The 24,546-nt window shown below is 35.0% G+C and overlaps 1 protein-coding gene across 9 annotated transcripts in view; it reads left to right on the top strand.

Annotated features, from left to right (window-relative positions):
- The window catches only part of HDAC9 (histone deacetylase 9), a 999,599-nt gene that overhangs the window by 509,212 nt on the left and 465,841 nt on the right, over positions 1-24,546 (top strand). For 5 of the 9 annotated variants that reach the window (XM_082472703.1, XM_082472709.1, XM_082472706.1 and 2 more), the window contains exons 4-5: positions 18,605-18,846; positions 23,543-23,684. In XM_082472703.1, the coding sequence (XP_082328829.1) occupies positions 18,605-18,846; positions 23,543-23,684 (384 nt within the window). Of the gene's footprint in view, positions 1-18,604; positions 18,847-23,533; positions 23,685-24,546 lie in introns of all 9 variants that reach the window. The other 4 variants (XM_082472710.1, XM_082472702.1, XM_082472707.1 and 1 more) reach the window with 1 other exon arrangement.

The following is a 24,546-nucleotide window of genomic DNA, read 5'->3' as shown; positions in this document are numbered from 1 at the left end:
TTGATTGTTATGGTTCTGTAGTAAGTTCTAAAACCAGGAAGTGTGTCCTCCATATTGTTTTTTCTTTTCAAGAATGTTTTGGCTATTGTGAATCCCTTCCATTTTCATATGAATTTTAAGATCAGCTTGTCAATTTCTGCAAATAAACAAAGCAAAAGTAGGAATTTGACAGGGATTGCATTGAATCTGTGGATAAATTTGGGGGGTATTGGTATCTTAGTAATATTAAGTCATCTGATCTATGAACATGGGATGTATTTCCATTTATTTAGATCTCATTTAATTTCTTTCCAAAATGATTTATAATTTCAGTGAACAAGTGTTGCAGTTATTTTGTTTAATTTCTGCCTAAGAATTTTATTCTTTCTTGATGTGTAGGTCATTTTTATTGACCTTTTACTTCGTTTGATTGTATTTACTGATCAAAAGTTTCCCAGAGTTTCTAAATATATTATAATATGGTTTTGTACAGTTAGAAAACATATTGATGACTACAAAATAGTTTATTGCCATTTATGTGCTCCCCACTTTTGCCATCGAAAGATTTTGCCTCTTTAAAGACAATAAAATTATATGTTCTTTTGACCTATAATTTTAAAATTAACAAAAAAGTTCAGTGTTGCTGTAACAATGCTACCATAATCTAAATATATCAGTGATTTTTTTTTTTTAAAGAATCCTAGTTGTTTCATTCAGTTGGCCTTCCAGTCTTGCTGACCGTACCTTGAAGACATCTCTTAAATTCATCCCTTTTTATTCTGTGTTCGGTACCTTAGTTATTCAATGGTTATCTTCTTGTCTGCTTTTGTTGTTGCTGTTAGCTTTTTAGTTATTTCTCCATCCACCATCCTCTTAATATCTTGTACTCAGGAGCATTTCTTATGACCCCTATAGAAAGAATTGTTACTATTTCTGTGATTTCATAATGTATTTAAGGTGCTTATTAGCACAATACATTTCATAGAGAAAACTCTCAAAACTTTGCACCCATCAACATCCCTAATTATCTATTCGGATCGTTAAGTGTAGAATTTATCATATTCTATACCTTTTGTATGTTTTCTCACCATTTCTTCCCTCAGATACCCACCCTGCTTAGATTGTAAATCTTTTGATAACAACAACTAGTTATTACTCCTCACCTTTCTATTTTTGGGGCCTGCATTGTTTAGAGGTAAGAAGACTGAGTTAAGTTTTAAGAGTAAAACTGAAAAAAAAATTGTCCATGATTATAAATTAATTCATCTGTCTTGCTTTCACATCTGTCAAATAATGGATAGTATTAACCTTGTGAGAGCTTTGGTGATAAATAAAATATTACAGTTTTCTTAAGTTTGAGGTGGTCCCGTTTTTGAGTTGCTTATTCCTCTTAGGGTTCCAAATATATATGTATTTTAAGAGAAGAATTGTATTTCTGGCTTTATTTAACAATTTGGTTTTATCTGTTTGCATAATGAGGGGAAGCTGGCACTTCGCTATCCAAGCTAAGTAAAAAATAAGTGCTCGATTCTCATGTACAAAAGCAGAATCTGAGATGCCAATATTTAAAAATAATTTTTCATTCTGAATAACAATTATGTGCTCTACAATATTTGTATTTCTTCCAATTATTTTGTACCACATGCTTATGGTATTCATTGGATCTCTATTCCTAAATCTTTTGGTTTAAGGTACTAGTTTTGTACTAATATTTTGCTAATAGAATATAAAAATGCAATTCAAAGTATTCATGATTTCAATTTTATACCTTTTTCCTTGCAAGACATGCAAGTGCCATTCTTTAGAAAGTTATTTTTAAGCACATGTTTGGGCTCCACTCTTCCCTATGCTTCCCCTTATCCTTTTAAACTGTAAAATCCATGAATGTAAGAACCATGTTTTCGTTTTCTATTTTTCTCAAATGCCTAGGCCAGCACTGAGTGAATGTATTTTCATAGTATCCCATGGTTTGTTTATCATATAATTTAAAATTGAAAATCCAAATATTTTTCAAAGGGAGGAGAATTTCTGAAAGTAGTTTTTTTCTTAGCATCTTAACATCCAAACTCTGCTTGCTCACAAGATGACTTAATCAGCACCATATCAGAGACAGCTTGCTGTGTTTACCATTGTTAGTTGGGCCAGCATATGTCCAAAACAGTTGGAATGAGAAAAACAGCATTGACTTGAAGCCAAATTAGAGAGAGGAGAAAAAAAAGAGTTCTTTAGCTATTGAACAGGACCAAATGCTTTGGACAGTTAGGGTACTTCTGTAGAGAAAAAAAAAAGAACGATTCTTTTAGGGAAAAAAAAAAAAAAAAAAAGAAACCCAAAGCTTAGTTCATATCTAAATGCACTGAAATAATTAAAATAAGTAAATTGATGTGTGATGGTAATTTTACTTGTATAAACCTTTGCAGGTAATGTTATTTTTATACATTAACCAAAAAAAAGAATCCTAAGATATTTAAATTGTGGGTAATTTTTTTTTTTCAGTTTTACTTTTCAACTTTAGTTGGTTTTCTTCTTCCTAATTACTGGCAATTTTCTGTTACCTTATTAAGCAATGTGGGTGCCTTTGACTATCCATTACATTTCATGGGATCAGAATAATCTTTCTGATTTTTGTCAAATTGACTACTGTATTGCTCTGTAGTAGCACTTTTGAGGAAAATGTTTATTCTTATTTTCATAAGTAATTAATAAAACAAAATGTAAATACTGTGTTCACTATACCTCACTGAGAAACAACTCTTGTAGAAAAATAAATATGTTCTTTGAAATAGAAAATGGAAAGTGTGTTTTGCTGTTTATAATGGAAGGTTTGAAAAATTTCCATACACCACAATCAGGGAATAGAATAATTTTGACCAAAATTGAGTTTTATATCTCAGGCAAAGCATGCCCTAGGATAATTTTTAATTAGATAAAGCTTTTCTAAAGGAGTTCCTGCTTTCCATTCTCTGTCATTTTCTTCTATTTGGTAGGCATCCCTCTCTTTCCTCCTAGGACCGCTTGCTTTTTCTATGGTCAGACCCTGCCCTGCTGGTTATTGATTTACCCAAAGAAGTCAATGAAGGCAACAGGAATTGCCTATCTCATGAGACAGACTTTCTAATAGAGACTAATACATATTCTATAGATTTGAAGGTTGGGAAAGAATAGCCTTGGCCCTAAAACAAGCCTTGAGATCATTACTTCAGCCTCTTAGTTTTTATTTGTCTTATACATGAAGAACCCAAGGCCCATGGAAGTGGAGTGATGAAGATTAGAACCAAGGACTCAGTCTTCTTTCTGCCATGTTCTGCTTCTCTCCTTTGGCAAGATCTTGGGTATTAGCCAGTGATTGAAAGAAGATGGACTGATAGATCGATTCATTTATCAATTCTGTAAAACAACTGTGTCCCGTGATTGTGAGAATCAAGTAACATCAAGGCTTGGTTTTAACAATTTGATGTCACTGATGAGTTTGGTGAAAGCATTTTCAGAGCAGCATAGAAGGTGGGATCTAGGTTTGCACCCTGGGACCTGGAGGTGAGAGTAGACAGAGGAGGGTGCACCTTGTGCTGAGAATCAGAATCACTCAGGCCCTGAGGCTTGGTTATCAGGTCAAGTGTGTCAGGCCTGGCTTCCTCTTTGCTGAAGATGAGTTTTTCTTAGGAGGTGCCTTAGTCATTTATGCAAATGGACATCTGTTGTGCCAGCCCCACCTGCTCTCCAGACATGCCCAGAAATTTCTGAACCTTGACTTTGACTAAATCCTGCATCCTGCCAAATTTACCTTGAGAGGAATAAACCCAACTGAATGGCCTACATAAATCTTAGAGAAGCATGCCTAACGTGGCAGGTTGAATTTCCTCACTGACCTAAGGAATCACATGGGATTCTGTCTCCTTATCTCTCCCTCTACCCCAGCAGGGAGAGGAAACCTGAATAACCACTATAAAAGTGGCTTTTCTCTTAGGATAAAGAAAATTTTCATGTGTTTTTGTTCTCTTTTGTTTCTTTTTGTTTAACCAAGGTAATATTTACTTTTTTTTTTTAATTTGAAGGGTTATAGATACCAAACTGCTGAGTTAAAGCATTTAAAAAAAACTAGAACTTAAAATTTTGTGTAATAAATGAGTTCTCAAGTTGCTGAATCTCAACTCATCTGATCTAAGTTATATTACGAATTTTGTGGAAAATAAAATGGAACCATTGGATTCAGAATGGCTTTGGTAAACTCTTATGATTAGCAATATATTTCCTATAATCTTGGGTTATATTAATTTAAAATTACATTAATATCTGGAAGGACATTTGGGTAACTTTTTTTCCATAAGTTTTTTTTTTTTCTTACAATGCCTAACTAGTAGGTCTATTTTGTTTGAGGCACCACATTTCTTTAGTGGTTTGGCTGCAGATCTATCACTAGGATATAATAGCCAACCTTGTAGTAGGTATTATTGTAGCTTTGAGGTACATGTGCTGTTTCTTTAAAACCTCAAGGTTTTAAAATTTTCAGTACAAACTAAATCAACCCACACATTATTGACAACAATTTTAACGTCAAATAAACACAATATCCTGTAATTTCTAAACATTCCTTTCCTAAACTCATTCAAATGTTCACATGTTGATTTCTGTAAGATGTACTGGCCTTGTGTGTGTGTGTGTGTGTGTGTGTGTGTGTAGTATGAGGAATCATATATCAACTGCTACACAGATGGGAGCAGTCTGTGTCCTTTTCTTTTTAGTAAAAGAAATTTCAATTGAACAAATATTTGTTCTAGGTCTAGCTTCTAACATGCAGAGTCTGTTATCTTTGCCTCATAGAAAAGAGATAAGTTAGAAGGAGAAGCCACCTGAATCTTTAATATGGAGTATGATACAGTGACTTTCATTTAGCGTTATTCGAAGTTAATATTTACCATGATTTTAAGTAAGCAAGATAAAAAAGTAGCACTTAAAAAAATGTTGTGTATGTGACCGTGGAAGTTTTCACTCTAGCCTGTCTATTGCTCATTATCATCACCTGTAAAATGGGAATAATGATTGCTATATTAAATGAAAAAACTCCATGCAAAAATTGTAGCTAGTGCTCAGCATACATTCCTCACTTTAAAATGTCATCGTTCTTACTTATATTTTTGTTTTCTAGTTAACTGCTTAATGCGAAGAGCAAGGAACAAAGCCTAAAACTAATATATTAGTCCAATAAAAATACTTAGAGCTACTTTTACATGGAATTTTCCTTGTTAGCGTAATCTGCTTCCTAATTATGTTTTATTTTAGATGAAATAAGCTATGGTAATTTTTAACCTTCTACATTATACCAGTAGGGTAGAGAGTAGAGAGGTAGCTTAGGCATTGGATTGTCAATGGTGGGTATCACTGTATGAGAATAAAAAGTAGATGTAGATTCTCTGCCACGAGGTTTGGCAGACTTTTTCAGTCAGGGCAGATAGTAACTATTTTAGGCTTCGCAGCCTGTACTGCCTCTGTCACACTCACTCTGCTTTTGTGGTGTGAAATCAGCCATAGACAATATATAAGTGAATGGGTGTGACTGTGTTCCAATAAAACTTTATTTGTGAGCACTGAAATTTGAATTTCACGTAATTTTCACATCACGAAAGGTTTTTCTCTAAATTTACTTTTTCACCATTTAAGAATGTGAAAATCATTCATATGTAGCAGGCAGTAAAAAAACAGGAGGCAGGCTGGAATTGGCCCGTGAGCCATAGTTTGCTTACCCCGGCTCTACACAGTTACGTTCATTTTTAATGCTTTAAATTATTTCTTATACTTTTGTTTGTACAAATTGTATATACCACTTCAAATTGTAGACTGATTATCTCAAAGCTGTGCTTAAAATATTGAGAAGCATTCTGTAATGCTGACAGTTCTCTGAATACAGCCTATTTCTATAAGCAGATACTATGAGTTCTACCAGAAATAGAAATTTTAATGACAGTCTAATTAAACAGAAGAGAAAAATTATTACATTTTCTTATGCCAAATTATGAATATCTTTAAGGCACATATACTGTCACATTGATTTCTCTTTATATATTTAAAAAAATTAGATTCTTCTGACAATTTTAGGCTCTTCTTTGAGGTAGATCCTTTCACTTACCTAACAAGTTGTGCCTTAATGGCTAGTGATCATCTTTTATAATGCACAAGGAATCATGAACCAAAAAAAACTCTGAAATAAGAAAAAGATAAACCACCACAGTCTATCCTGTCAAATCTTTCCTCATACTGTCAAAAAACAGCTGCCTCTTCCTTTTTGTTACTGCTTTCTTTCTTCAATTAAAAAAGTAATCTAAAAATTTATGAACAATGCATTCAAGTCTCATTAACAGTTTACAGTTAATATGATTCAGTATCTCTTTCTGAAACAATCCAATGTGATTTAGTTAATCAAGTACTAATAATAATTTCATTGCTAGGCAGTCTTTACCTGTGAGTTAGTGGATTTCAGATTAGAGAGTAAGATGAATTTTTAAAAATTATATAGACTCAACAGAAATTTCTGTAGCTAAAAGAAAAGGGTGAAATACTAAATTTGCAATTCCTAAATACAGAATTGTTTCTAAAGAGAGCATTGAAACACCTGAAAATTCACCAATGTGTTAAAATATGCAGAAATGTGTTCCATTACACATTTCTCTATGGTATATATTGGCTGTTACAAGCAAATGCTTTCCTTTTACCTCTAAAAAATATGTAATATTATTTTAACAAAAAACTTCTCATTCTCGTTTACATCAAGGCAAACTTCAAGGTGAACTGTGTAGAAATTAAATTGGATACCTGTTTTGTAGAAGTCAAGAAGAATAATAGTGGAGTGGCCAAGACCATAGACTCTGCAGCTGGTTGGTGTATGTTCTAATTCCTGTTGCACCACTAAGTAGCCGCGTGACCTTGGCCAATTTCCTCTGTGGCCTACATTTTCCTCATTGGTGAAATGAGGCTCATAATTGTGTCTACCCTGTGAGCTACCAGATAGCACAACCTTACAGTGTTGTAAAAAAGGATAAATGAGTTAACATTTCTTTTAAAGCATTCAGAACGGTGTGTGGCACATAGTAAGTGCTATATTGGTGTTGGCTCCATAATTTAAATTAAAGCAAAACAACTCTCCAGACCAACCAACAATATGGTATTAGTCTTTGTTCTTACCCAAGTTTAGAAAGCTAAATTTGGAATCAGCATAGGGAAGTCACATTTCATTAAAATGCTCAAGGCCTGAAAACTTCGCATAATTCCAAGCTTGCATAATTATTTTAAAACTCATATCCGAAGCACTTCTGACAAAGGATAGTGGGTATTTCTACTTATGAACAAGAGTGGTGCCACCATGTGGCAATAACATAAACACGGGTGCCAATGCATTTATCTGGCTAGATTTGAAATTATGCAATTTTAGATGATTTTTTTCTTTTTTGGCTGCGTTGGGTCTTTGTTGCTGCGCCTGGGCTTTCTCTAGTTGCGGCGAGAGGGGGCTACTCTTTGCTGCGGTATGCGGGCTTCTCATTGCGGTGGCTTCTCTTGTTGCGGAGCACGGGCTCCAGGTGCAGGCTCAGTAGTTGTGGCTCGCGGGCTCTAGAGCACAGGCTCAGTAGTTGTGGCACACGGGCCTAGTTGCTCCGCAGCATGTGGGATCCTCCTGGACCAGCTCGAACCCGTGTCCCCTGCATTGGCAGGTGGATTCTTAACCACTGTGCCACCAGGGAAGTCCCAGATTTTTATTTTTTAACATTAACTTCCACCCCCAAATTGTATGTACAAAGTGAAACTTTATTATTTCCAAATCATACATTCCAAATTCTCATAATTCCATGAAACAGTAATGCATTTTTCTTTGAAAGAGAACTAATGTAATTTGCCCCTGATTTGAATTTAGCAAATAAAGAAATAATGCTGTTAGAACAGTGTTTTTCAGTTGAATTCCGTGGAGTCTGGATTCCTAAGGGAACAGGCCAGGGAGGAAGTGAGTGGGTGGGACATTGGCTCCTACTTAACAGTTGCACTCGTGCTGGTTTTATACGTTGGGACTATTCATAAGTTTTTATTTGAAGAAAGTGTCCAGCTGTTTAAAGAAATGTTTTTGCTTTTTAAAAGCAAGTGCAATCCTATATTAGAATGCTTTAGTGGGACTTTAAGACTTTTGTTTTGTAATAAAGATTTCCTCAGAACTTAGAAAACAACTGAGATCTGGAGAAGGGGGAAAAAAACCAAAAAGGTTGAAGTCCTAGTCCCATTGTGCAAAACTGAAGATTAGAGAGTAGAAAAGGAAAAGACATGGTTTAAATCGAAGAGGAAAATGAGAGAAGCATTATGCATGGCATTTCTGCTCTTTTTCTTTCATACCTTCCAGCAACTTTTAATATATGCTCTTATCTTAAATATACTAAGCATTGAAACTTTCAGAAAATATTGGAATATTTTTTAGGTTAAAGGCAATTGTTTCTTGCTGGCAGTCCACAAAACCAATAAAAGCTCTTTTTTCTCTCAAAACAGAATACAGTTACATACTTCTGCACACAAGGGTTCCTGATAGAGGAGTGGGAACATATTCTTTGAAAAAAGTCTATTTGCCAAATAAACAAATGTAATTTGTTCAAAAAAAGTGTTATTAGAGTGGGGTATCTGCTGAGAGAATCATTTATTCAACCAATATTTATTAAACTTATATTACACGTCAGGTGATGAACTAAGTTCTGGAGTTAGAGGGGAATCCCCTGTCTCACATACTAAATTTTCATAATGAGAAGGAAGTTGTGTTAGCCATTTGCAAATAGTAATAATTTAGTACTTGTCTGTAACCTAGAAAAAAATATAAGTTGTAGAGAAAAATATGGAGGAGACAGTTTGTCCCACCTTCGTCATAGTTCTTACAGAAGTCAGTTTGCTGTACATCCCAGATGATGAGTGGTATACATGGCTGAATAAGTAACACTTTTTAGATCAATACCTGTATTCCCTATTTCACAGCACTAACATTTCTCATCTACTGAATGTTTCATTTACAGGTATCATTATATCTGATTAAATTTTTGTCTCAAATTACAAAATGATATGGATTAGGTTCTTAGCTCCTATTACCTTGAAGTCACGTAAATTGGTTTGATTTTGTTCCCATACTGCAGGAAGCTCAATGAAGCTTCTGCTTGGTTCTCAAATAGAAAAGAACTAGCAAACACTGTGATACTTTAGAACTAAGTGGGTATTACAAATGAGTTGGCAGTTCATGTTGGTGTTATGGTTTGTTATGACTGCTTAATTCAAAAGCATATTTGCAGAGAGGGAATTTGAATTAAGTAAATCAAAATAGTAAGGCTTTGATTAAAAAGTTAGCTTTCTTTAGCTTAAATGTTGATATTTCAAGGCCTACTGATATTTTAGTCATTTGTGGTTATTTTTGTTTCCTGTTCAGACCCCTGGGAAATAAGAGAATAGTAAATAAAAGCTCTGATTGCTTCTTGCATTTATTTTCTTTTCATTTATGCCATGTATTAGTGCACCGTAAAGAAACTGTAAACATGTGTAACTTGAACAGAATCACTATCAGGGAGAATTGTATTGCTGGACTAATCAATTTAAGTAATTCTTGTTCTAGAAATTATTTTTTCAAGTTTGATTAATTTATTCTTTATTTCATTATGATATAAATATTAACAGTGGAAAATAAGCTAAGAATATTTATTTGTATTACTAAAGTGAAATTTGGGCAACATTGTCATCAAACTGAGGTTGTATTGCTTGTTTTTCCATTTCCCATGTTTGATGTTAGCCACATTCAAATTGAGTAATTTACTTTTTCAGAAAAAAATACGCCTTCCAAGTCTGCAATGATTCTACGCATTTCAATGAAGAGCCTTCAATAAAAGGCACTTCAATATTTTTTTAAAAATCAGTTATTGGATATTTTAGAGAAAATATTAAATAATCTTAAGACGATTTATTCTTTTCTATCAACATTTAGTAATTCTTCATTTTTCAAATTGGAGATTTGAAAAAAATTCTTAGCTTATAGTTTATCAGTTCTGTTCTAGTTTTCTCATAATATAACATGGGCTAATCATTCATGAATTAGGCCTTACTGGTTAGATAATTCAGGATTGTGGCTTATTCTTGGTGATCTCTACTGAGGCAAACAGCATGATGGGTAAGTTTTATTTTACTCAGCGCTCCCTTACTGCACTTTGGTGGTTGTCACCTGTCAGCACACTGAGTTTTAAGAGATAACTTGGGGTCTGGGAAATGTGAAATGACATCTTAGGTGGAAAAATTTTTGAGATTGCTTTTTTTCAAATACTTAATCACTTTTGCCAGAAACTCATTCACTTATCAATAAACAGTCAATGTTTACCTGGATTCAGACAGTCAAAAAGAACTAATAAGTAATTGTTTTAGGATTTTAATTGGATATGTACATATGTGTTTCTAATTTTATTACCATATGATTCATCACTATCACTCATTCATTTATTCCTTCATTCATTTCAGGTATGCACTGAGGCATTACTATGATTTTATGCTGTGCCAGGCCCTGAAAATGTGGTCCCTCTTCTCAAGGAACTTAGAATAATGGTGAAGGGAGTCAATTAAACAGATACTATGAAAATGATTTGAAAAATTTAATGAGAAAATACAATAAGATACAAAAAGACATCCTACGTCAAATCATTTTTAGCTAAGATACGAAGGATAAGTAAGAATCAGTACAGAAAAATGGGGTGGGATTGGAGTTTAGAAAGAGATAATGTATATGAGAAATCTCTGAGATTTCGGAGAGCATGGTGTGTTTACGGACTGAAAGAAGATCGGTGTGATTCAAATGAAGGGAGGAGAGTAGGGGGTGTTGAAGCTGAAAACACGGGCAGAAAGCACATCATAGAGGGATAGGCCATCATGTTAAAGATTGGGGTTCCACTGATGGGTGTTACCCAGGAAAGTGACAGAGGGCTGCTTTAGTAAAATAGGCAGTGGTAGTGGAGAGAGCTTGATGAATTCAAAAAATATTTAAGAGTAGAAAAGATTGTTTACGTTGATTGGGTATGGATAATAAAGGGAAAGAGGAGTCAAATATCACTTTCATGTTCTCCTCTGGCTGCACAAACTGAGACCAGAGGTACTGGAGAAAGAGCAGAGTAAGACAGGTAAATGAAGAGTACCAGTACTACTTATACATATCGGTGGCAAGTTTAAAATAGATGTTTAGTCTGGAGACAGAATTGTGACCATAGAGGAAGCAAATAAAGTCCTGGGAATGGAAAATATCACCATTGAGAGTCCTGGAGGGAAAATAGAAGAGGGCCCAGGTGGGATTCTAGAGCACCAACATCATTGCCCTTAATGCGTCATGTTTTCTACATCGGTTTATGGCTTGATGTGCATCAACACATGAGTTCCTTGAAGGCAGTTCCTTCTCTTGTTGACTAAAAACTGTTTTGGCAATTAATATGGCTTTACAAATATTTGCTGAATAAAGGTGTAAATGAAAAGTGATATGTCAACCTATGATACTTTAAAAACAGTGATATCAATGTTATTTTAGATACACACAGCCCTAAACAGTCTAATACTTTCTTTAGATAGTATTAATTATATTATACTGAAGAATTTATGCTGCAATGTAGTTATTGAGGCAAAGAGCTAGAGGAACAAAATACAAACAGCCATGCTGTGATATAACAAATAAGATATAATGGGTAAAAGTGTAAATAAAATTACAAAATTGGATTTCTTTTGTTCCAAATCAGTGTTAAAAGAAAGGGAGTGAGAGGTGATTAACAGGATTTCAGAAAAGGAAATATCAAGGTGGTCTAAATGAATGTAAATCAATTTCATGGAGTTGAAGGAAGAAGAACATTTAAGTTCTGTTTCTTTCCCAAAGCCCATGGATTCTACCTGAAGAACTCTTTCTGGTGATCAACGTAACCAATGATGAGGAAGTGGCAGTGAAGCTAGAATCACAAAAGCTAGGTATCCCCCGTTGCTGTACCAGAGCAAACTTTAAGATTCTTCATGGGGGAATTGACATCCCACACGTAAAGGTGTATCAATAAGACAAAGACTGTAAGTGATACTCACGGATCTTCTTCCATCCATTCTCCAAAACCTCTCCAGTTTCTGTTCAAGAAGGCTCACAGTGAAAACCGTACTTGCGTTAGCTGACCCCATGATCAGTAGAATTGCGTATGTGCATATGAAGAGTTTAAGACACAGTAAACCAGATAACTTCCTAATTGGTAGTGGGTGTCACTGTTATTATTCCATATTGATTTTGGTTTGGCCAGAAAGTACAGAAATGACAGGACAAGGCAGTACATACTATACAGAGCGGGTAATGATCTCTCTGACGCTACCTGTCAAACCAGCATAAGTGAACATCTTGGTATTGAGCAGAGTTTCATAGATGACGTGGTATCATTAGGATACATGTACACATATGTTAATAGAACCAGCCTGTCCTGGCGAAGGCTGCAAAAAAGAAACAAGTAGGAAAAGATTAGTGAAAGATGTCTATTCCTGATGAAGTTTCATATAAACTCCTGCAGAGTTTCCCATGTACTTAAACTATTATTAAAGGCTATACTTTGAAAAAGTCTGGATTACATGTATCCGAGACAGCTATTCCACATTCTTTTTTTTTTTTTAATTAATTTTTATTGGAGTATAGTTGCTTTACACTTTCGTGTTAGTTTCTGTTGTACAGCAAAATGAATCAGCTATACGTATACATATATCCCCTCTTTTGGGATTTCCTTCCCATTTAAGTCACCACAGAGCACTGAGTAGAGTTCCCTGAGCTATACAGTAGGTTCTCATTAGTTATCTATTTTATACATAGTATCAACAGTATATATATGTCAATCGCTTTCTCCCAATTCATCCCACCACCACCCCTTTCTCCCCATTGGTGTCCATGTGTTTGTTCTCTACGTGTGTGTCTCTCTTTCTGTTGTGCAGATAAGATCATCTATACCATCTTTCTAGATTCCACATACATGTGTTAATATACGATATTTTTCTCTTTTTGACTTCACTTCACTCTGTATGACAGTCTCTAGGTCCATCCACGTCTCTACAAATGATCCAATTTCGTTCCTTTTTATGGCTGAGTAATATATTCCATTGTATATATGTACCACATCTTCTTTATCCATTCCTCTGTTGATGGACACTTAGGTTGCTTCCATGTCCTGGCTATTGTAAATAGTGCTGCAGTGAACATTGGGGTGCATGTATCTTTTGAATTATGGTTTTCTCTGGGTATATGCCCAGTAGTGGGATTGCTGGGTCGCATGGTAGTTCTGTTTTCAGGTTTTTAAGGAAAAAAAATTCCTCTATACTGTTCTCCATGTCCACATTCTTTTCTGAACCCTGAACTAATGACAGGCCCACATATTTGACAGGATGATGTTAAAGCACAAAACAGCACAACAGGCAGCCTTTTCCCATGGGTGGAGTCTGCAGGCCCAAAGATTTCTGTGCAGGAAAGGAGGAACAAAAGAAGCTGAGCAGATGATCAGAGCAACATTTGTTTCTCCCAGATCTGGAAATTGTTATTCATACGTCCACCTGCCAGTGGTTGTGGTCAACTGTTTCTTGGTGTAAGAACTTGTTTTCCATACAAACTGGCCCTGGGCAGCACTGGTGATGCTGTATCCTGAATATTATTGTAGCTGTTGCAATTGTGAATATTAACTGAGATAGTTAAACATGGTTCCATTTTTGTCACATGTCTTCAAGTTTCAACTTTTAACTGAATTGACACATACAAATTGGTGGCGAGATTGTGCCTGTGCCTTTTTTCTGTGTGTGAAAGCCTGTGCTTTACACTGCACTGCTTCGGGATCTCATTCGGAGGAACAGCGTGAACAGTCTTTAACCATTGTTGTGATAGTTGTAAATGGTCAAAATTTGCATTCTTAGAATTTTTCCATCCATGAGGTTTGCGAGTTATTCACTTAAAACATTCTTAAAATGGATGGCTTCTTGTTTGTAACCCAGCTGATATAGAAGCAACCAAAGATTCCTGTTTTTGAACATACGAAAATTCTCCCTACGTACCTGTGCTATAAATAATAGCATCTAAAGTGAAAAATTAAGAAACATGCCGTGACTACTTAGGGTATCCTTAGTACTTTGATTTAACTCTTTAATGGTCTGGGTATTTAAAAAAAACATATTTATCAAAGAAATTTAGTTACAGCTGAACAGGTGTATATGTTGCTGAAATAAATGTAGTTATCATAAGCATCTATATGAGCTGAGATTTTTAGTTTGAAATGGGAGCTTTTTTGTTTCCATGTTTCTTAAAGTAAAAACTATTTCTAAAAAATTGCATGAGTTGGTAAGTCCTAAGTAGAGGAGGGAATAACTATCAAAGAGTAAGTAAGAAAAGACACTGAGGAAAGAACGAGCAGAACTTTGTAAAGTGATAATAAGACTAAATATATGTGGAAATGTTCTGACTGGTTATTTGCTATTAGAATAACAATAAACATGTAGTATACATATATATGTCACATGTATTAGAAATCTCAGACAAATAGGGTGAGTCCAAATAAAGTTATGAGATCTGTTAAGAAAACAGGATTTGTTTATAAGTAATGCTAATGCTACTGTTATCGTCAGCTTTCTTCTAACTTACGTATCACTGGCCACCTGTTCTAAGTAATTTGTAAGGAATTTGCGTGTTCCTAGACAAGAAATGTTGTTAATAGTGATGATTCCATTTCCTCACTGTTAAAATTGGTTGTTAATTTTTCCTTGTTAGTTGATTATTTCTAATTATGATAATACAGCAGCTGTGGACAATGCCCTTTCTTCCACATTCTGTGATGTGTAAGTGACTGTAACTTGTTGAAACTCAGCCCTGGTATTGTGTTACTATTATTGCTCCTGGGGAGGCTTATTAGCCTGTCACAGAAGATGGAAGAAAAATCCATCATTCTTTTTGGAATACGATGAGCCTTTGTCACCCACAATGCAATTAATTTTAAAAATAGAAAGAATGGCTGTGATATGATTATGATTAACCAGAGATGAGCTATTGTCCAAGTAACAGGAACTAATCCAGCAGGCCAGAGATGACCTACACAGAACCATCAGTTTGCTGATTGCCATTTCTCTCTGAGTTTGATGAAATATTCATGCCTTCGCTCTCCTCTCTGCAAGCACTATTGATTTCTTGTGTAAACGCTGCTATATTTAGTCTAGACAAATGGAATGTGGATTGCTGCTGAATAAATTGGATGAAAGACTGGGATCTTGCCTGCCTCTTTCTCTCAGTCTTGGGCAATTATTTATAATCAAGAGCAGTTTTTGTAAGTTGAGGGTGATTTTTCACAATTTAGTGATTAGTCTCTGAACAAAGGGAAGCAGTTAGACACAATCATTTCTGTTGGGATAGCAGGTTAAGAAGTCAAATTACCCTTTGAGGCTTACACTAGCTGTTTTGGAGAGTTCTGGGGCTCTTTTTTCCTTATCTCTTTTGGGTTTTGTTTTTTTTTGGTGGGGGGGTTGACGGTTATAGTTTATGGATAATAAGAATGCCAGCAACAAGAGACCCCAGGGTCTCTTGAAATTTTACATTTTGCCTTTATAGGGTTAAATTTGTTTATTGAGATGTCCATGTAAAAACTGAGGCTTTAGTTTGGCCTTTTTAATGTAAAAGTGAAATATATGCTTAACAGCCATTGCTTTTGGTTGGAATAACGCCAACTCTATAAATTAATGCTCAAAATCTCATGTTACTCCAGAGCCTTAATTGAAAGTTCTACATTGGACCTTCTGACCAAGAGATCTTACAGGCCATCTTCCTCACTTAGTTCCAAACTTGTCACAATTATTATTTTTCCTTTTGTAAATATCATGTTTTAGAAGACACTGTCCCCCAAACTATGGTTTATTAATAAATTGTTTTCCCATTTTCATTAAACTGACATATACAGCACTATCAGTGTAAGCTCTTCTGATCTATACACTGAAAAATCACCAGTGTCAACAACCAAGATTGATACCAATTCCCCCACTCCACCCCTACAAGCTGACACACACACGTGCCTGTACACACACATGCCTGTGTGTACACACAGTTCAGATGATAAGCAAGACATTGTTTCATTTAGTGTTTGAAGCCTTAACTTCTATAGACAGAATTTATGTTAGGCTTTACTGACTTGCTGAAAATATGTCTTAAATTCGCATGGAATATTAACTTTGTAGTTTCCAACCTGGACTCTTCAAATTTAAGTTACTCAGAGTAGGAGTCACAGCATTAGATACAATTTGTAAAAATACGGAAAAGTAGAAGGGGGAAAATTATTCGTATTTCCACCCAAAATACAACTTTCCTTTGTTCTCTATCTCACCAGTCTTTGCTGGTAGAATTCAGAGACTGATACCATTAAATCTCCAGTAGAATATATGCTCTATGAGGGCTAGAATTATTTTGTCTTTTTGTTTTACTACCGAACCCAAACATCTAGAATCACCTTGGGAATTTAAGGTTCTCGGTAAATGTACATTGACTAAATTAACTTCTTTTTAAAGAGTTATCATAGGGTATATGCCATTTTTATTACTGTTCTTTCATTGAATGTTGTAACAACATTTTTGATGTTCCCATAAACATTATTTTTAATGATTGCATATTTTTCCATGAAATGGATGTGACATATTTTACTAGACATTTCCTTGTAGTTGGTGATTTCAATTAAAATAATAATACTTCAGTAAACAGTATGACATTGAACTTTTTCTTCCTGTTAGTATTATCTCCTTAAGATATATTCCAAGAGTTGGCAAACCTGAATCAAATGGTAGAAATACTTAATGCCTCTTGACAGATATCACCAAATTGTGATATCACGTATCACTTTTTCAGAAGTTTTAAACCAACTGGCGGTGCCACTTGCAACATATAATTGTCTACTTGGTCATATGTTTACCCTATACAAGGGGGTGTTGTACATATACATATGCATATATGTGAATCATATATATGATATTTAATCATTAGAAAATGATGCCTTATTTTTATTTAAAATTTGCATATCTTTACTAGTGAAGGTGGATTTTTTTTTTAGTTGTTTGGCTATATTTCTTTGTTTTCTTGTTTTATAATTTTTCTAGACATTTTAGTGTTTCTATTTTCTAATATTTAATAGAAATCATAAACAATTTTATTTTCATACTGGCTCCGTATTTTTGTTTGGTTAGCCCCACAGTGTTGATGATTTATTTTAATACACAGGAAATTTCTGTTTTTACATAATTTTTTTAGAAAAAGCATTTATTGAGGGATGTGCTATATGTTGTCAGTCTTTGAGTGGATTATCACATTTAATCCTTTTAACAACTCTGTGTTGTTATTGTTAATGGTAATTATCTCCATTTTGCCTATGAGGGAACTGAGACCCAGAGAACTTAAATAGCACACTCAGGATAAAACAGTTACCCTGAGGGTGACACATCCTTTTAAAAGTTATGGGAACAGGCATTTAGATTCTTTTAAAAGATTTTATTTATTATTTATTTATTTTATTTGTTTATTTTTGGCTGCATCGGGTCTTAGTTGTGGCATGCAGGATCTTCGTTGAGGCATGCGGGATCTTTCGTTGCGGCACGTGGGTTCTTCGTTGTGGTGCGTGGGTGTCTCTCTAGTTGTGGCGTGCAGGTTTTCTCTTCTCTAGTTGTGGTGCCCAGGCTCCAAGGCACATGGGCTCTGTAGTTTGTAGCACACGGGCTCTAGTTGAGGCACACGAGCTCAGTAGTTGTGGCGCGCGGGTTGCCCCACAGCATGTGGGATCTTAGGTCCTTGACCAGGGATCGAACCCGCATCCCCTGCATTGTAAGGCGGGTTTTTTACCACTGGACCACCAGGGAAGTCCTAGGCATTTAGATTTAGAGTAGAGGTTGAAAATTGGCAGCCTGAATATCAAAGTCGATTTATAGAAGCATTTTTTTGGGGGGGTTCCAATAGTTTTTAAATTTTTACAATGATTTAAAATTGAAAATTAGGTGACTTCTGTCTACACTGGGTCTGTATTTTCTTTCTACTCACCATTTCCCACATTTTAGCATGCATATTTTTACTTTTTCTTTGGTAGGTCCGGTAGCCCTACAAATACATTATTTTAAAAACTTTACTTCTTAAGGAATATATCTTAGAATATATTTTCTGACTCTGATTACAAACAAAAATGTTTGCAAGTGTACAAATTTAGTTGTGTTAGAAGTTCTCTAATATAACATGGCATCTTTTCCTCGATAGAGTTGCACTTTTTTTGACTTGAATTTGGTAAGTGGTGCAATAGAATAAGTTTTATGAACAACTTTGATATCCGTGAATCTTTGGAGTCATCTCTTTGAAAAATGGATATGTGGAAGATTTCACAGCAGAGTACAAATTGCTGGCTGAAAATTAGCCTGTGGTTCATTTTATCAAACCTGATATAGAGAAGACCTTTCACCATCCTTGTGAAAAAAAAGACGAGATTTGTTGATGTAAAATTTGTCTAATGGGGTATAGTGTCTTTCACTTTTCATTTGTTTCCAAGTCAGTGTGCTAATTTTCTGTCCTCTATCATCCATCCTTTTTTTCCCATCTCTCCAGTTGATGTAAAGTCAGAGGTTCCTGTGGGCCTGGAGCCCATCTCGCCTTTAGACCTAAGGACAGACCTCAGGATGATGATGCCCGTGGTGGACCCTGTAGTCCGTGAGAAGCAACTGCAGCAGGAGTTACTCCTCATCCAGCAACAGCAGCAAATCCAGAAGCAGCTCTTGATCGCAGAGTTTCAGAAACAGCATGAGAATTTGACACGGCAGCACCAGGCTCAGCTTCAGGAGCACATCAAGGTAGCAAACGTTTCTTTGTCTCTGACCGTTGACTCAGGGAGCCTGCACCATAACATGGGCATAAGAGGGAGCAGTGGAGGGATATTTCACTATGAAAAGATACGGATGCATGGCTGGGAGGAAACTTTGATTGTACTAGTGAAAAACCTGGGTAAGTAAAAGGAATCCTGGCGAAAAACCTGCTTTGCTTCTTGGAGAGGAGCCTCTACCACTCTTTTTTCTGTTAGTTTACAGCATCAATAGTAAGGAATAGTAACTTCCCACCCTTTTTCAGATTCTCTTCTACATGATTTTGTCCATTTGCCCCATCTACTCTCCACCAAGAAGAACGATGAGCCTGGAAAGACCCATTTTATATTTCTAATAAATGTATGGATACCAAGGGGGAAAGGGAGGGGGAGAGGGGGGTATTGGGAGATTGGGGTTGACACATATACACTACTGATACTATGTATAAATAGGTAACTAATGAGAACATACTATATAGCACAGGGAACTCTACCTAATGCACTGTGGTGACCTAAATGGGAAGGAAATCCAAAAAAGAGCCATATATATATATGTATGTATGTATACATATAGCTGATTCGTTTTGCTGTACAGTAGAAACTAACACAACATTGTAAAGCAACTATACTCCAATAAAAATTAATTTAAAAAAAGAATCTGCATATGCTATTTACCAGAGAGGATAAATTAATCCCTTTATGTGAAGAGAGAGCCTTTTTTTATTTTTGTCTTTGGTCTATAAGTAGATGTTCTGAGTGCTCTATAAGTAGATGTTCTGAGTATGTCCTAATCTTCTTTATGGAAAAGACCTCATAATGTATACATTCAAAATATTAACATAATGAAAAGCTCAACAAAATTGTATATAAAGAAACTGATACATATATTTTCAGTGTTTTTATATAAGTCTAATAGACTGTAGATAAGAATTTATTGAAAGAGTTTTGGGAGTAGTTGACAATTTGAGACCCAAGTTGTTTAAATTATTCTAGGAGAAATATGTCCATATCCCACAATTATGTGTGCTGGAGTATTTTATTATCAGTGTCTGTGTATCTATTTATTCTCTTGTATCCTCAGAGATAAATATTACTTCAGCTTTATTTGTAAAATGTCTTTCAACTTCTTGACAAAAATAATTAAAACAAAGCTATTTTGGTCTGACTTAGTAGATGTTTAATTTGAATTTATTATGACAGTAATATAAACTAGCAAATATTTGTAATAAGTCCACTTTTATGTCCAACTCCTTCAAAAATGACTTAACTTATGTTAATTTATTAATATAATAAAGTATGTTATATTATTTCATTTTTATTATATTGTATTATAGACACTTGATTTTTTTTTTTTGCTTTTACATTTTTTTTAATTTATTTTTTTATACAGCAGGTTCTTCTTAGTCATCCATTTTATACACATCAGTGTATACATGTCAATCCCAATCTCCCAATTCATCACACCACCACCACCACCACCCTGCCACTTTCCCCTCTTGGTGTCCATACGTTTGTTCTCTACATCTGTTTCTCCATTTCTGTCCTGCAGAAATTGATCTTTTACTCACTTGCAAATAAAATACAAGCACATTTATGTGGGGTTAATACAGATAACTAATCTATGTTAATATTATATAATTTTACCACATTGATATTACAGTGTCTGAGAGGGTGAAAATGCTTTTTCTTTCCTATGTTCCTTGTTTTATATTTCCTTAGCCTGGAAGACCTATTTTAACTTATTTTCAGAAAAAGACTCTTTGATATCTGATATAAAATGTAATATTTTTTTCCTTTAACTAGTGAACTTTACTAAAAGATGCTTACAATATATTGACCCATAAGATACCTTAAAAATAAGAGTGAGGATTTTGTTTTAAGTCTCATATGGAATCCTGGTTGTATTTTGCAATATAGGAAGCCTTCATTTAGTTTATAGACTTACTTTTGAGTGATTCTGGAACATTTTATTTCAGTTTGACCTTTGAAACAATAATAGTAACAATAATGTCCAGATTTCCTTCTTCATTCATTCTAGGCATGTTAAAATGGCAATGATGAATGAGTAAAATTTATATTCTTCCCCATACTTGAAGGTTTGTTTCATTTTGCTGTGGTATGCAAGTCGTGTTGCCCTGAATATAGGGCGATACTGATAAGTTACAGCTTTAGATAGTTCTTTTCATTTATGTTTGATGCCTTTTGTAGTTATAAAGATCAACATAAAATTTTTTTAAGTAATTAATTGTTAGATGTTACTCAAAAGTTAATAGTAACAAGTAGGTAATTGTTACTTTACCCCAAACAAGGTAGTATATAGCAGGTTTATTGACACCTAGAAAATATTGGAAAAGGGGAGGGAGAAAAGTGTTTGGAATTATTTTCTGAAGTAATAAGTTGCTTTTTCAGAAACTAAAGTTATACTTAAAATTTCCCTTTAAGTTTAGGAAGTTTCTTTGCTTTAAAATTTTTAAAATTTTATTGGTTTATATTTTTTATGCATAGGACTAAAAGTTGATGCTTTTAACATTCATCTAGATTTTACTTTTATGAGGAAGACACAGCATGATGCTTTACTTATATTAGTGTTTTGAGTCTTTGGCTTCTATAATCATCTGTTGAGTTAGATGCTGTTATCCCATTTTTCCACCTAGTAATCTGAGGCAGAAACACTGTAACTTGCCCAAGGCTACACAGCCAGTAAGTGGGTGCTCCAGGATTTGTAATCTTGCCTCGTCTACCTCCAAAGCTACTACTTCATTCTGCCTCTGTCTTGGACTGGAACATGAAACTGGAGGAGTGAAGTTTTGTTTCTTTTTTTTTTTTTTTAACCTCATTCCTGCAATCTTTGAGAATAGTAGCTGTGGAAATTAAATTGGGTGCTTTTCTAATTCCTAAGAGAGATTAATATTCAATTCCATTGGGGCTTTGGGTGAAGCAGTAAATCAACTTGATCAACCCCAATATCTATATAGAATTAACATTTAAGGCAAAGTTTAAGCAGAATTATGAAAGTTTTGGTTAGAATGGAGTATCTAAAAACACCTATTAAGAGACTGGTGGATCAAATCCAAAATGTCAAAGATTGTAATTTGAAAAGTAACCAGAAATGCTTCTAGCCATGTCCTTCTGGGACGAGTGAAGCCATCATGCTTGACATGCGGAGTTGGCTTCCTGTTGCTCCACAGTGACTCTGATGCCATTCCATATAACTTTTTATTTTTGTTCTGTTACTGTGCAGTGTAAATATCAGAGTTTTAGGCACCTGTCTCATATAAACAGCAAATTACACTAACTTCATTAGTATTTAGAGTTTAAAATAGTAATAATAAGCAAAATTAGTATTGTTCAAACTTACAACTTAAATTGCATATGCATTCTGAACATGATGCATGAGGGAGATTATTCCTCTGTCTTTTTTTTTTTTTTAATAACATACACCCAGCTGTTACTAGTTCTTCTTTTTTTTTTAAAAGGAATTCCTTTATTTTTATTATTTATTTATTTATTTTTGGCTCTGTTGGGTCTTCGTTTCTGTGAGAGGGCTTTCTCTAGTTGCGGCGAGCGGGGGCCACTCTTCATTGCGGTGCACGGGCCTCTCACTATCGCGGCCTCTCTTGTTGCAGAGCACAGGCTCCAGACACGCAGGCTCAGTAGTTGTGGCTCACGGGCCTAGTTGCTCCGCGGCATGTGGGATCCTCCCAGACCAGGGCTCGAACCCGTGTCCTCTGCATTGGCAGGCAGATTCTCAACCACTGCGCCACCAGGGAAGCCCTCCTCTGTCTTATATATGAGGAACCAATGCTCTGAGTGGCTTAGTAAGTTGTCTAGATCTCGTATCTAGTAATGTCAGAGCCTAGTAGAACTCAGTCTTGAGTTATTCCTCAGTGGGCACATTTACGATTATTCCATGTCTATTTCTCAGTCTGAGAGAAAATTGACATCTCAAAATGGTTATTAAGAATGCTTTATATTCATGATGTACATTATGTGGAAGTGAATTCAAGGGATTCAGACAGCCAAACAACAGTGCATCAAAGTGTAGTCTGATGGAAGTGATTTCTTCCTGACCAGTCTCTAATCTGAAGGATTTTGTGTGCTGAGTGAACTAATTAGACTTTGCTATTTTGAGAGAAGAGCTTGTTATGGATATACAGATTGCATTCATCTATTGAAAAATCTTCTTGGAAGGTTTTGAAATTTCTGGCCTTCATTTTATTTCAGGTAGATTTCCCCCAAATTAACTCATATCTCACTATTCTATTCAGTTTGATTATGTTCACACAATTTCTCAGGATAAGAAGTGAAGATTTCAATTGTTTATGTTGCAACGGAATTGGTAAAACAGACTTCTGGGAAGTTCCTGCCTTTCTTTGCCTGTATCATGTATTTCAGATGCACAAAGAAAAGTTGCTCAAGGAACTGAAGATCTGAGTGAATTTGGTAATATTGTGATAGGATGGCGTAGGTGTTGAAACTACCTAAAAACTTGCTTGTTAATGACCTTAAGACCATTTATGGCATTAGTTGCTTGTCTTTAGATTTCAATAGTATAGCAAAAAATGGGTAAAATGTAAATACAAATAATTTCCAAAAGCTCATAACCTTTCGATTTTGGTCATTGATGACTATGAAGCCTAAAGAAATTGCACACTCTCATGTCTTTCTCTTCTCGCAAGTTGCAACAGGAACTTCTAGCCATAAAACAGCAACAAGAACTGCTAGAAAAGGAGCAGAAACTGGAGCAGCAGAGGCAAGAACAGGAAGTAGAGAGGCATCGCAGAGAACAGCAGCTTCCTCCTCTCAGAGGCAAAGATAGAGGACGAGAAAGTAAGAGGCACCAGGGTAAAAGATGGATCTCTTCCCTCATCTTTAGCTGATGGTCATTCAGAAAGGAGCCTGATAAAGAGTGGAATTAAACTTGTCAAAATTGTCTGTGTTTAAATAAAATAATACATTATGGACCCAAATGTAAAGCTTTGGCATTCACATATCAGCTCTCTGCATTCAGTCTACAAGCATCTACAGAAATAAACATAGCATTGTTTGGCAAAGATGCTCATTTCTGTTGTTTTGAGCCTTAAAAATAATGTTATACGAAGGCAATATAGCTATGCCATTGTGTTTAATAATAAACGTACTTGCACAGTACTCCACCATACCTTCCTCCTGCTCAAGTAATAATTGCTCTTGAATAAGTCAAGCCTTGTCTCATTTAGTTTTCAAGTACCCAAACTTTGAGAAGATTTAAGGTAGAAGCTTTGTTTAAAAAAAAAAAAAACAACTATCCACAAGAGGGAGACAGATCCAAATAATTCCCCTGTATGAGGTCAGTTCAAAATCAGGTCGTAGCAAGGTTTAAAATGTGATGACTTAAACTGGAATTGTCAGCAATATTTATTTGTTTAATGCTCAAAAGTGCTTTTTTAAAAAGTTTTTCAAACTAGCAATTCAGAAGAGCTCATTTTAATTTGCTTAATCACTTATATGGTCCCCCAAGATTCTTGACTTTTAAAAAGCAGTGTTCTGTTCCTCAGCAGTATTTTTTAAAGCTTAGGAAAAAATTAGTATTAATTCTGGGAATCCCCTTTCTGCAAAAGCAATTAAAGAAATCATCGAAGGTCTTTTGAAAATTGGCAGTTGAAGCAGTAGTTACAAAATATTACTATGTCATTTTCTAAAGCCTGTTTAG

Source organism: Balaenoptera physalus (genome assembly GCF_965194825.1).
Source record: "Balaenoptera physalus genome assembly, chromosome: 8".
Taxonomy (NCBI): domain Eukaryota; kingdom Metazoa; phylum Chordata; class Mammalia; order Artiodactyla; family Balaenopteridae; genus Balaenoptera; species Balaenoptera physalus.
Note: the sequence above shows the minus strand (reverse complement) of the source record. Positions and strands in the feature narration are given on the sequence as shown.